At 54.0% G+C, this 13,153-nt stretch overlaps 1 protein-coding gene across 8 annotated transcripts in view; it reads right to left on the bottom strand.

The window, feature by feature from the left end:
- The window catches only part of LOC105484705 (kinesin family member 21B), a 54,992-nt gene that overhangs the window by 36,997 nt on the left and 4,842 nt on the right, over window positions 1-13,153 (bottom strand). For 4 of the 8 annotated variants that reach the window (XR_011612589.1, XR_011612587.1, XM_071077806.1 and 1 more), the window contains exons 1-4: window positions 5,063-5,244; window positions 3,497-3,719; window positions 2,997-3,179; window positions 20-169 (exon numbers count right to left, since the gene is read on the bottom strand). Coding sequence is in view for 4 of the 8 variants with exons in the window: in XM_071077806.1 (XP_070933907.1) it covers window positions 20-169; window positions 2,997-3,179; window positions 3,497-3,719; window positions 5,063-5,229 (723 nt within the window). In the remaining 4 variants the exon portion in view is untranslated. Of the gene's footprint in view, window positions 1-19; window positions 170-2,996; window positions 3,180-3,496; window positions 3,720-5,062; window positions 5,245-13,153 lie in introns of those variants that run through there. The other 4 variants (XR_011612593.1, XR_011612592.1, XM_071077817.1 and 1 more) reach the window with 1 other exon arrangement.

A 13,153-nucleotide genomic window follows, 5' to 3' on the forward strand; every position in this document is an offset into this window, starting at 1 on the left:
ACCTCCAGCAGATGCTCACCTCCTCCTGGGAGTGGATGAGGCGAGAAGTGACACCGGTGGTGTAGATGCCACCGTTCGCGTCCTCATGGATCTTGATGTTGGACCTGCGGTGGCGGGCGTCAGGGTCACGGGTGCTGTCAAACAGGTCAAGGATCTCCTCATTGTAGAGCTGTGCAGGAAGGAAACAGCTGAATTCATAGAACATGTAGTGGGGCCCTAGGTGGCTGCCACATGCCTATAAACCATCTCTGTTTTACAGATGTGGAAACTGAGGCTGTGGGTCCCCTCTGGGTTCTGAATCCCATGGCCTTTCTGTAGGACAGGGGCAGGAGGCAGCTGGGCCCTGGGCAGAACTAGCTGGAGGCTGCACACTGTTCCTCATCCCCAAGGAACCAGCAGCCAGCAGGTCGGTCACAGCAGGGGCTAAGGACCAAAAGAGGACAAAGGTACACGGGTCCCAGATGTAGGAGATGAGGAAGATGTGGCCACAATTTGAGCAGATCCTGTTGTATTCCTGGTCTGGGAAAGAGTAGATGGGGATGTGATTCCAGATGAGGGAGGGCAGAGACAGAGCTCGGTGGAGACCAGGGGAGCCATGCCCTGGCCCTGACTGTCTCTGATGTGACGACAAGCTCTCAAAGGGGAGGAACACACCTGTGTGCCTTGCCCTATGCTTGCCAGCAGGTGGGCATGGAGAGCACGCCACTGTGGCCCAGTGTCCTGGAGAGGGCCTGGTGAGACCATCGTGGGAAGGGGGCCTGGCCAGGAGCAGTCACCCCATTTCAGGTGGTCTCAGCCAAGGAGATTCCTGTGTTTGGAACTGCTGGCAGGGAAAGTGTCACCTGCTGAAGATCTGGGATGTTCAGCAGGCAGGGAGCTAGGGCTGGGGAGTGGAATAAGGGATGGGGGCAGCTAGGGCAGCAGTCAAGAAAATGCTGTGGGATTAAAGGGGAGACTGCAGCCCTCTGACATCCGGGCCTCTGACAGCCCTAAAGGGACAAAAATACACCACATGAATGGGGAAGAGGAGACAGAAAGGATGGTGCAGATGGGGGCCTACGTCTGTCTGTATGTGTTGGGGTAGACACACTCTATCATTTGACATCTTGTGGTTCACCCTATGGAACTGATTTTCTAGGAACCTGCTCTTCAGGGCTTCTCCATGGCAACAGGACAGGGAAGGGACAAAAACAAACAGATGTGAGAGAGAAGCTTATTGAGATACACAAGCAGCAAGACACAGACATGGACATGAACACAGACACACACACAGACACCCACACACAGACACAGAGATACACAGATGCAGACACAGAGACACACACACACACACGCACAGAGACACACACACACACACGCACAGAGACACACACACACACACGCACAGAGACACACACACACAGAGACATACAGACACACACAGACACAGAGACACACACACACAGAGACACAGACAGACAGACACAGAGACACATAGACATGGACACAGAGACCCACACACACACAGACACCCACACACAGACACAGAGACACACACACACCAACACACACAGACACACCCACACACAGAGACACACAGACACACACACAGACACCCACACACAGACACAGACACAGAGACACACACACACCGACACACACACAGACACAGAGACACCCACACAAACACAGAGACACATAGACACACACACACAGATACACACACACAGAGACACACACACACACAGACACCCACACACAAAGAGACACACAGACATACAGACACGGAGACACACACAGACACACACACAGACACAGAGACACACACACACACACAGACACACAGAGACACACATACAGACACAGACACACACACAGAGACACACAGACACACACATACAGACACAGACACACAGACACAGAGACACACACACTGACACACACACAGACACACACAGAGACACACACAGACACACACAGACACAGAGACACACACACAGACACACATAGACAAACATACACAAAGATGTGCACACAGACACATAGACACACACACACACACAGAGACACACAAGACACAGAGACTCACACATACAGACAGATGTCACACACACACAGATACGAACACACAGTCACACACACATAGGCAGTCCATTTATCAGAAGCAAAAGTCCAGAGCGGCAAAGAAAACCTCCGAATTCTAAAATGCAGGATACCCTAGAGGACAAGCCACCACCTGTGTGCCCAGGAGGGAGCAGCTGTGTTGTGGTAGGCAGGGGCTGGCGCTGGGGAAGGCCTGGAGAGGGCCAAGGCCACACGCTTCCCTCAGAAGGTGACCTGGACAATCAGAGCAGCAGGGTTTATGGGATAAGCGCCCTTACTGAGTGGGGGCTCAGCATAGGCCCAATGGTCAAGAGTGCAGAGACCCCCTGCTCCCCACTGAAAGCCCCTCCCTGGCTGCCACAGTCTGAGCCTGACATTCTCCCAGAGACAGGAAAGGCCAGGTGCACAGAAAGACCTTTCCTGGAGGACCTTTCTGCCCTGGGGTAAGAGAAAACTCAGCGGGCCAGGAAACATCTGAGCCACAAAGGGGCAGGACAGGCTGCCCTGAGGCAGAGGGGGAACCCAGAGAAGGCCAGAAGGAAGCGAGAGCGCCAGGGTCCTCACAAAACCCTAAGGAAACAGGTATCACCCCATTTTGCAGATGAGGCTCAGTGTGGTCAATGACTAGCCCAAGGTCACAAGGCTAATCAGTGTCAGAGCTAGAACCTGTCAGGGTGTGAAGGGATCATACAGGTCATCGACTCAAGCTCCATCTGATGCAGGAACCTGTTTTGAGTGTCCCACTGAGTAGTCCTCCAGCCCATGCTTGGATTCTTTCAGTAGCAGGAACTTATCACCCGGAGATGCCCCCATGGTTCCCTGGGCTCATTCCACTGCACTGGAGGAAGGCCCGGCTTCCATGGCCCTGTCGTCCACCAAGCCTCCCACCTGCCCGCCCTATGGGGCCACAGTACCTCCAGAAACTGGGCGCTGACTTTGAACTCAGGTCCAGCCATGCCCTGCTCCTGTGCCCGACGCTTGCGCTCCGCAATGCCCCCAAAGAGGTGTGCGATGGCCCTCGGAATGATGCCCTGCTCCTCCTCCGACGTTGCCATGTCAAAGCCAGTGCCCATGGTGTACGTCTTCCCGGCCCCTGTCTGCATTGGCAAAGATAGGAGGGTGTAACCCCACATCCTTTGGGGACACCAGCAAGCCCTGTACCTGGGCCAAATCCCCTTAGCTCATCTACCTCCCAGCCTGGTTCCCCTGCTGCTCTCTTGGTCCTGAAGCCACACTCTGGGGAAATCACTGACTGACAGCCCTCCCTCTGCTAACCAGCGGTGCAGCGGCCTCCTTAGACAATAGACAAAACCTGAGGCTGTGTCTCAGTTGCTCTGAAGGTAGAGCTTTCTCTCCATTGGATGCAGGGAGACCGAGGCTGGAGCGGCCATAGGTGGGCGTGAAGATGGCTTACCTGCCCATAGGCCAGCACCGTGGCATTATAGCCCTCGAAGCAGCCCTCGATGAGCTTGCTCACACAGGTGGAATAGATCTGTTCTTGCCAGGTGTCCAGGTCGAAGACAAAGTCATAGGTGAAGGCCTTGTCCTTCCCCAGCAGGACCTGGGGCTCTCCCGGGGTAACAGAGGTACAGATGTGACAGCCCTCAATCTTCTCCTTTGACAGCTGGGGCCGGATCCTGCCCAGGATGGAGAGAGCCCTGGGTCAGGCCCAGCCGGAAGGGGGCTGCCACAGGCCCCTCCCTCACACTGCCTGCCAAACTGCCACTTCCCCTATGAGCCAGAGGAAAAGGAAGGAAGCTTAGGTGCCCCCAGAGGAAATGGGCAACTTTTGTAATACGATAGTAATAACAATATCAACATCATCAAAACAGCAGTTGTTAACATTTATTGAGCATTCAGTATATATCAGATCTGTGTTCAAAGTACTTTCCATAAATTAATTCACGTACTCTTCACTATAAACTTGTGAGGTACCTATTATTTGCCTAATTTTACAGATGAGAAAACTGAAGCTGAGAGAGTTTAAATGACCCTGCCCAAGGGGGTACAACGGAAAGTGATGGCGCCATGTCCAGGTCTGTGTGACATAAAAGCACATACTCCTGATTGGACCGGAAGCCCTAGAAATTAGCATCTCGTCAGGGGAGAGAAGGCAGCTTGTCCACTGCTGGGGAGGCAAAGCACAGGGCCAGGGTGGGGAAGAGAAGGAACTGGATGCTTCCACAGCTCTGGGCCACATTCCCAGAGCCAGGACTAAGTCCTAGAGAAGGCCAGAGCCTCTGCCAATGCCTATCGGGGCTGCAAGCAGGAGGCCAGGAGCTCCCCTCCCTGACACCAGACCAGGAGCACCCTTCCCAGATGCCAGAGCCTGGTAGACATTCTCAGGCCTGAGCTCTGCTTCCTTTCCAGGAGTGGAGGGGCCAGACCTGCAGAGCTGGGGCTGACCAGGTCAAGTCCCAGGTTCCCCTGTGAAGGGCAGGGACCTCTAAAAAGGATACCAGGCTAGCCTGGGGTGTGCTCCCAACCCAGATTCTGGCAGGCTTCCCTGTAAAGAGGAATAAAAGTAGCATCAGGACTGAGTGAGGAGGCAGCCATTGACACAACTGTCTCCATCCAGCCACCCCTTCCTCTCTCTCCCAAGCAGCCATCACCACGACAAGGTTCCCATGGCAACCAAGCAGGAGTCAGCAAGCATGCGTGCACAGGGATTGGCAGAAAGCACCACCCCCACCCCAACTCCCTAAAGTAAAAGGGGCTGGGGGTTAGGCTTTCATGCCCATGGGCTCACACAAGCCAGTCCATCAGCAGGCACTCACAATGAGCTACTTGTCAGGCCTCCTCTCCCTAAGCCAACACTCACCAAGAGAAGAAACAATGCCAGGGGCCAAGCCAGCACCCATCCTGGGCCCAGAGGCGCCTAGCCACAGAGTCTAGGGCCTGCAAGTCGCCATCCTGTCTGTCCCCAGCTACCCCAGCCCCCAAGGCCCACTCAGAGCTGTAGGCTGGGGAAGGTGCTCACCTGAGCCTGTTGCCTGCATTTCCACAGCAAGGGACTGGGGACTGGGGAGGTGGGGAAAGCCCAGCAGGGAGACATCGGGGGTAAGCAACACCAGGCCCGGTTCGTACCCACAGATGGGAGTCTGGGCCTTCTTCAGAAGTGTTTCCAAGGTGTGAACAGGTCCTCATAGGTCAATGGCTCTCCTCTAAAAGGGATGGAAGCCCAAAGGAGGTCACCACATTTATCTAGCTGTCTCACCCAGATTGGAATGGGAGCCCAGCTTCTTCGTCTCCCAGTTGAATTGGCTTTTCTGCCTGGGAAGAGAATGGCTGATTCTTGCTCATCCGTCTGGACCTCCAGACCAGAAACTCCAGTCTCCAGTAAGAGCTCAGGGTCAGCAAGGCTCCCACCTCTACTTCTACCTCTACTGCTAATAATGGCAGTGGACATACACTGAGCACTCACTCTATGCCAGGCAGCATCTAAATACTGCCATAGATTAACTCTTGGTCCTCACAACACTGGGAGGTGAGGATTATGACCCTCATGTATGGATGAGGAAGCTGAGATGGCACACAGCCAGAGTCACAGGTCACAGACAGTCAGGAGCAGATCAAAGGCTTGAACCTATGCAGTCTGCATGCACTGCCCTTTCAGTGTCATATGCTACACTGTCTCTAAGGACCAGGGTTCAGAGTGCCAGGGAGAAAGAACATGTCACATGTGCAGGGAGAGAGAGCAGGAGCAACCTTAGAAGGAGGAGCATGGCATTGTACACAGGTACTAAACAGGAATCTGGCTCTCAGACCTGGCTCTGCCTGTGGGCTTGTGGGGCCCAAGATGAAGCACTTCCTCTCAGGGCATCCAGGTATTCCTAGGTAAACCAAGGGCCTGGCCTGGGCAGCCTCTGAGGACCCTCCAGCTCTGCTGGCTAGCACCAGCTCCTGAAGACAGCTTCCCTACCACGTGGCTGCCTGAAGTGGGATTTCTGGATTCAGTTCAAATACCATTTAATTACTGTAGGCAGATGGCAATGCTGGCGATTGGAGAAAATCGAATCATCATCCCTGGAGACAGTGGAGCAGGGGAGGGGGAGCAACAGCCCTGCTTGTCAGAGCCCTTCAACGGAGGGGCAGCTTCTGCTTCAGCAATCAGCCCCCTGACCCCCTGGGGAGGCTGCCTGCCAGGATGAAGAGAGTGGGCAGAACAGTCTGGCGGGGAGGATATAGAGGAGGAGACCCAGGGTTTTAGGGTCCAGGAGTTGCGGGGTCAGTTGGGCATTCACCCTGGGACCCTTTTTTGACCCAACACATCCTGAGGTGAGGGTCTTTGTGGTCAGAAAGAGACATCCGCCCAATGCTGGTCAGCTCTTAGCACCAGACTACTTTGCCAGGGTGCAGGTGAGCATGCCTGAGCAGTGTCACCCAGAGAAACTGACACTGGCTGGGAGACAGGGGGCATGGACCCTGGTTGAGTCACCAATTCCCAAAGCAACTTACCTGGAAGAGGGAGAGAGTGTTGGACTGACTGAATGAATAAATGGAAATGGAAGCAAAGGAAAGCTAAGATATCAGGGATGCTCTCCATGTGCTAGCGCTGGGTCAGGCACCTCCACAGGTTACCTCGTTTAAGTGATGCTATGACCTGAGGATTTAAATCCCCATTCTCCAGCAAGGAAGGTTGAGACTTGAAGTGGTTAAGCCACACACACAGTAAATACAGCGAAGTTGGGCATCAACTCCTGATGTGGCTGACTGAATGCCCTTCCACTCCTCAAGCTGCTTTCTGTCAGAAAACTCTATGTATGTATGTATGTATGCATGCATGCATGCATGCATGTATGTATGTATGCATGTATGCATGTATGCATGTATGTACGGTTTTGAGACAGGGTCTCACTTTGTTGCTCCAGGGTGGAATCCAGTGGCGCAATCATGGTTCACTGCAGCCTCAGCCTCCTGGGCTCAGGTTCCTGGGCTCCTCCTCCCACCTCAGCCTCCCAAGTAGCTGGGACTACAGGCATGCATCACCATGCCCATCTAATTTTTCTATTTTTTATAGAGATGTTTTGCCATGTTGCCCAGGTCTGTCTCGAACTCCTGAGCTCAAGCGATTCTCCCACCTCAGCCTCCCAAAGTGGGATTATAGGTGTGCGCTACCATGCCCAGCTGAAAACTCTTAATCCTAAAATCGCTAAATAAACTTCATCCCACACCACCTCCATCAGAGCCAGGGGGCTCTCTAGAAGGAGTCCTGCATGTCTGCTCACATATGTGCAGGGCTGGGCATCAGGCTTGCCCTACCTTTGAGCGCTCCCAGTTTGGCAGTGGCAGACACTGTCTCAGTCATCCTGGGTTCACTCTTCACCACACCCTGCCTAGTGGCAAATTCAAACTGATGCCCCACAAATAGGAGACAAGAGGGCTGGGAAACAAGAGACCAGGGTCCTTGCCAAGCCTCTGCCCTGACTCTCTTGTGGTTTATGAGCCACTGCTTCCTTCTAGGTTATCTAGAAGGTCTGTTCCCACTTTCAACTTTCTAAGAACTCCATTGCCCAGCCCTCCAGCAGCCTCTTCTCCCGACCCCACCCTTGGTGAGGTCACTTCTGTGGGCTGCCCTCAAAGCGACAGTGGCCCACTTGGCCCCAGAGAAGCAGAAGGAAGAAGCAGCGTGGCAAGGATGGGTACCACCTAACAGTCCTTTTCCTCCCTGGGGACATGGGAGGGGGGTCAAGGTTCTCTAAGGTCTTCCTTTTTAAAATGTTTTTGCAGAGACAGGGTCTCACTATGTTGCCCTGGCTTGTCTCAAACTCTTGTGCTTAGGTGATCCTCCTGCCTTGGCCTCACAAAGTGCTGGGATTACAGGCATGAGCCACTGCATGTGGCCTTTAGGGTCTTCCAAGTAAAATACAGGCCCTAGAGGCTGTGGACCAGAGCCAGGACTAGGGTGAGGCATTCACCCTCAGTACAGAATTTAAGGAGGCAAGGAAGAACCTCAGTAATCAAGATAAATTACAACTTAGTGCAGTATTTTAAAAATCAAATTAGCAAATTGTGGCCCACGGGCCAGCTGCCTGTTTCTGTCAGTAAAAGTTTGCTGCCCAAACATCTAGTGTCATTTCTGTCCAGGGTACCTGGAGGGCATCTCACTCCAGGCCCCACCCCTCCAGTCTTCCTCCCATCCCTTCTCAAGGTTCTGCCAGGAGGGAGGGCCGGCTGGACAGCCCCACTCAGAAAGGCCCCCGGAATCTCCCAGAACAGAGCCGGGCCTATTTGCCACTTGGCAATCCAGAGGCTGAGCGGCGGGTAGAGCGGGCGCCAGAGCGAGGAGAAAGGGCCCGGAGCTTTTCAGGGCAGGATCTGGCACAGGCAGCAAAGTTGCTGAGCTTCCTCTGTTCACAATTGAGCAGGAGCGGGTGTGATGTGGGAAGTGTCCCCCACCCAGGGAGAAACGCGCACGCAGAGGCCAGGGACGTGCGGGCGGCTGGAGAGCCCCCTCCTTCCAGGCTGACCCCCACCCCCTGCCCCTGACCCGCTGGGTGCCTGCGGTGGAAGCGGGACAAAGGCTGCGAGCCCGGAGCGCAGAGCTGCAGGAAGAGCTGAGCTCAGCGGATCCTCAGCTCTTAGAGGAGCCAGGAGGACGGGGCGGAAGGGGAGGACAGAGGAGACAGGGAGGAGGCAGCTCAGGGGTATGCTGAGAGACTGCCAAGGAGAGAAAACTGCAAAGGGTACCGACTGGGCACATCCGGGCACGTGCCGGGAGCCCCGCACAGTATCCCGCACAGTATCCCGCGGCTTAGGAGGGGGAGGATGGCGCTAGCTGGGCCACATCCCCAACCTCGTCCTTAATGACATCACACAAAGCCCACCAATCAGCCCTCCCAGGAGCTCTGCCCAGTGACCTTAGGCTCCTAGGGGTTGGCTCAGCTTCTTAGGTGAAGTCAGTCCCACCCAATCAGCTGGCTAGGGTGCCTCCCTTGACTCCTAACTAAGCTACCCCCAAATCTTTACACTGAGGTCCCCATTGGTGCAGTCCCAGGTTCTTTCCACTTGAAGGGTCTGTCTTCTCACTGATGAGAGGTCACAGGCTATGGTATTAAAACAGCTAACCAGAATCCAAGAATTTCTTACAACTATGGTGCATGATCTGTGATTCCTGATGCCTTTTCCTTGCTAGTAATGGTAACACCATCAGACTTGGCTTACTAAACTTCCTCAATTAGTTACCACCAACACATTTATAGAGCCAAGACTGCCTCTCACAGACACTATCTAAGGTGCTTTGCACATGTTAGGTCATTACATTATATCATTTAGTTCTAAGGTGGGTATTTTTGCCCTTAATTTACAAATGAGGGCTCAGAGAAACTGATAACTCGGCTCAAGGTCACATAGCTAATATGTAAAAAGGTTTTCACCTTTATTAGCCATCAGCCCTGAAGATTCAATCCAGGGGAAATCTGGGGAGAACTGGCATGCTCGCAGCTGCCCACTTGTGTGTAATTTGCACTTCAGGGACTTTTAGGCTGGCAGACACCCTCTTGCCTACCTCAAAGGCTTTGAGAAGAACCAGAGAGCTGGACTAGAATCACCTTTCCAGATGGCCAAAATGTTAGTCCCTTCAGAAAAAGCCCCAGGGGGCTAAAAGCATACCTGCTCTTTTCTCCTATAAGACCCCTGATTCCTTTCTGGAATCTTGAAAAGGAGCTCCTAGAAGCTGGTAAGACAGCCCAGGGAGGGACTGCAAAGTCAGCAAGCCTAAGGGGAAAAGCAATGTTTGCCCTGATTCCATGACCTCTGCTTGGTCATTCCATGACCCAGCCTCCAATTGGCATGCCTGGCTCCAGACTGGGCAGCAGGGCAGAGCAGAGCTAAGCTTTTGCATCCTCTGTGGTGGATGTGTGAGTGTATGGAGGCGACACAGAGAGAAGCCCGGTGATGGCTAGTCTGCCTGGCACACAGGGGTCACTTAGCTATGTGGTGACTTACCAGGCACCAGCTCTTCCTCGTCAGTGACAGGGAAAGATCAAAAGGGAACTCAGCAGTAGCAGGAGGGATTTAGATAAGCTAGCAAAAAGAACTTCCTCCTTGCAAAGATGATTAAGGCTGGGAGAGGAGAGGCTGGAGGGGTCTGTGGAGTCTTCTTCCTCAGAAATCATTTGTCATTGATATCCCTCTTGCCTTGTTCTATGTGTTCTTCACCACCTAGGTCTTTTCTGATGAGGACACACACTACCTAATACTTTGTGAGAGCCTATGTGCCAAGCTCCTTTATGTACATGAACACATGTAATGTGTTAAGACAACCCTGTGAAGCGGGGATATGCGCCCCATGTTACTAAAACTCAGCAGGTGAAATTTAGCAAGCTCAAAGTCACACAATTTGTAATGGTGGAGACGAAATTCAAACCAAACTGCCGGTGCCCAATCCTGAAGCATTCACCAAGCAGCTCTGCACCAGGGCGGGAAAGAGGTTGGCTTGGAGAAAAACGATCCCTTCAGAGAATCTCCCGGACTGATCCTACCGACAGCTGCCAGCAGTACCACAAGCTGTCTGCTGGGAAAGCGTTTTCCCTGTTTCATGCTTAAGAAAGCTGAAGCCTGGAGCAGGGAGAAGGACGGAGTCAGGAACCCAGGAGGCTGCCTCCCTGTCAGAGGAAGGCGGCTTTCCTCTGTGGCAGAAAGAGGACGTCTACACCCCCACTTTAATGAGCCTCCTCTCCTCCTCCCCGTGGCAGCCTGCCAGTTCTGGGGAAGGCAGCTGAAGCAAAATCCCTGCTCTCAGGGGAGTCTGGCTCCCAGACACCCCAGGGGGCTTTTAGCTGACTTAGCCCAGACAAAGCATCTTCCCATAGAGGCCAGTCTTCTATAAAACAGGGTGGCAAGATCCAATTTGGGGTGCTTGCCCTTTTAGCTGCAGGGGTAAGGTGTGGGGAGAGCCCAGCACTATTGGGGGCAGTGCCATCAGAGCTCTGTGACAGCCGAAGGGTCTTGTTGCCCTCCCCTTTGTCCCTCTCCTGGCCTCTCAGACCCTTCCCCAGGTCAGCCCTCCTGAGACTGCCCTCAGGACTCTGAACCCCCAAACAAGAAGGCTTTGTATTATGCGGCCAAAGGGCATGGGTTTAGGAGGCCTTGGTCGGCATGGTGACAGCGGTCTGTCAACCCTCTGTGCCTGATTTCTGCCCCCAATCACATTCCCGTGTGATACTCCAGGAAAACCTACAGGAGGCCTTGGGGTGTCAGCTTGGGATGCTTGGGGTTCAGGACTCCGACCCCACCCCTCCTCTTGAGTGTCCTTGACCTTACTCTTTCAGTTCTTCCTAGGGTCTTGGCCACTGGCTTCTGAGTAATGCCAAGGGTCAGGCAGGCTAACAGGGGAGGGGGGGCCTGCCATGAGGCACCTTGAGAGTCCTGTTGTCTATGGCCCTCCAGGGCATCAGGATCTCAGCCGTGCGGAGGAATCAGGCCAGCAAGGAGACTGGGGTGAAATATCAGAAGCCAGGGAGCAGGGATATGCAGGAGGGGCTGAGAGAAGGGGAGCCAGACCCTGTCCTGAGTTGGATATATCCGCAGCCTGCCATTGGCCGCACAAGCCTGGCTGTGAGCAGGAGCCAGGAACTTCCTGGGCCAGGGTCAAGCTCCTCCATCTCTGGGGCCTGGGAAGAGGGTGAGCCCAGCCCAGGGAAGTACTGCTCAGCTGTGCTACATCGCCACTCTCCCTGTCCCACCCCCATCTCGGGGCATCTGGCAGGGGTTTCCCATGACCTCCCCAGAGACAGGAGATGCTGCAGAGTCAGGCTTCACCCAGAGCCCAGAGCTGTGACGGCATCGGCATCTGCATCTGGTGGGGGACGGCCAGTGGGGACTGGGCCCTGGGGATGCTTCCCTGCTGAGGAATGCAGAGCAACAGGAGGCTGGCTGTGGAGGGCAGCGAGCCTCTCCCCACCGCACTAGCCCTGGCCCCCTGCCCACACTATATGCAGGATAGCTCTCCTGGGTGCACCTTAAGTCAGCCTCAGGTGGGACCAGACCAGCCTTCATAAAGGCCAGGGGGCTTCACCTCAGGAAGGCAGAGGGATAGACACTCGGGCATTTGGGGATGGGATGGCAGCATGATCGTCTTTCCATACCCCAGAGCAGCTGGAGGTGAGAGAAAGTCCTCCAGAAACAGGGCACTGCAGCCAACACTGCTGCCGCCTGCCCTGGAGCTTCACATAGGGATCGAGGGGTGGATCTCTGTGGCCAAGGAAGAGCCATTCCAATCCAGCTTCCCTCATGGCAGGGAAGCAACCTCCAACCACCACCTAGCCCAGGGCCCTCTCAGTGCCCCTCCGGCTGTTCTAAGAGGGAGCGGCACAGAAGACATTGCTTTCCTCCTCAATGTTCTCAATACTTTCTAGAGGGTAAAATGAAAGGCTAGGAGACCCCGCACACATTGGGTTCTGCCCTTTGGTGTGTGTGAGGTGGGGGGCCAGCAAAAGACTTGGCTGCCCCCAGAATATCCTTCCTGAGAGAGTGCCAAGGTGGAATTCAGGCAGGAAGACACATGCCAGGGATGGCTGCAGCAATCTAAGAAAGGGAGAGTGTGGCGGGAGAAGCTCCCCAAACACAAATGATGACAGCACGGATTTAGGAGCTAGGACCATGGTGGTGCCAGGCAGTCCCATGCTGCTAAGCAATCCCATACCGGAGAATCTGGACAGCCTCAGCCCTGCCACACATCTGCACAGCACCATGTGCCTTCCCATTTTCACTTTCCCACATTCATGTTTACGGCCACTGCATGTAGTAAAGCATTTGAAGAAACTGCGGCATAGAGACTTCAAGAACACAGCTAATTACCACCTCAATTAGGAGGCAGCCTAGAGCTGCATGAAGAGCATGTGTTCACAACTGAGAATACCGAGTTTAAATCCAGCCTCCTCCATGTACCACCTGTGTTTGCGCATGTATATGATGGGAATAACATCAGTCACCTGGCCAGTTGAATAGGATGCTGCAGGCACTGTAAGTGTTCAATACATTATAGTGCTTAGCTACCTCCCGGTTCATACTCCTCTCCATCACACCGTGCATTCTGCTCTAAATTAATATATTAATCAAAGGATTGGGG

This window comes from Macaca nemestrina, chromosome 1 (genome assembly GCF_043159975.1).
Source record: "Macaca nemestrina isolate mMacNem1 chromosome 1, mMacNem.hap1, whole genome shotgun sequence".
NCBI lineage: Eukaryota > Metazoa > Chordata > Mammalia > Primates > Cercopithecidae > Macaca > Macaca nemestrina.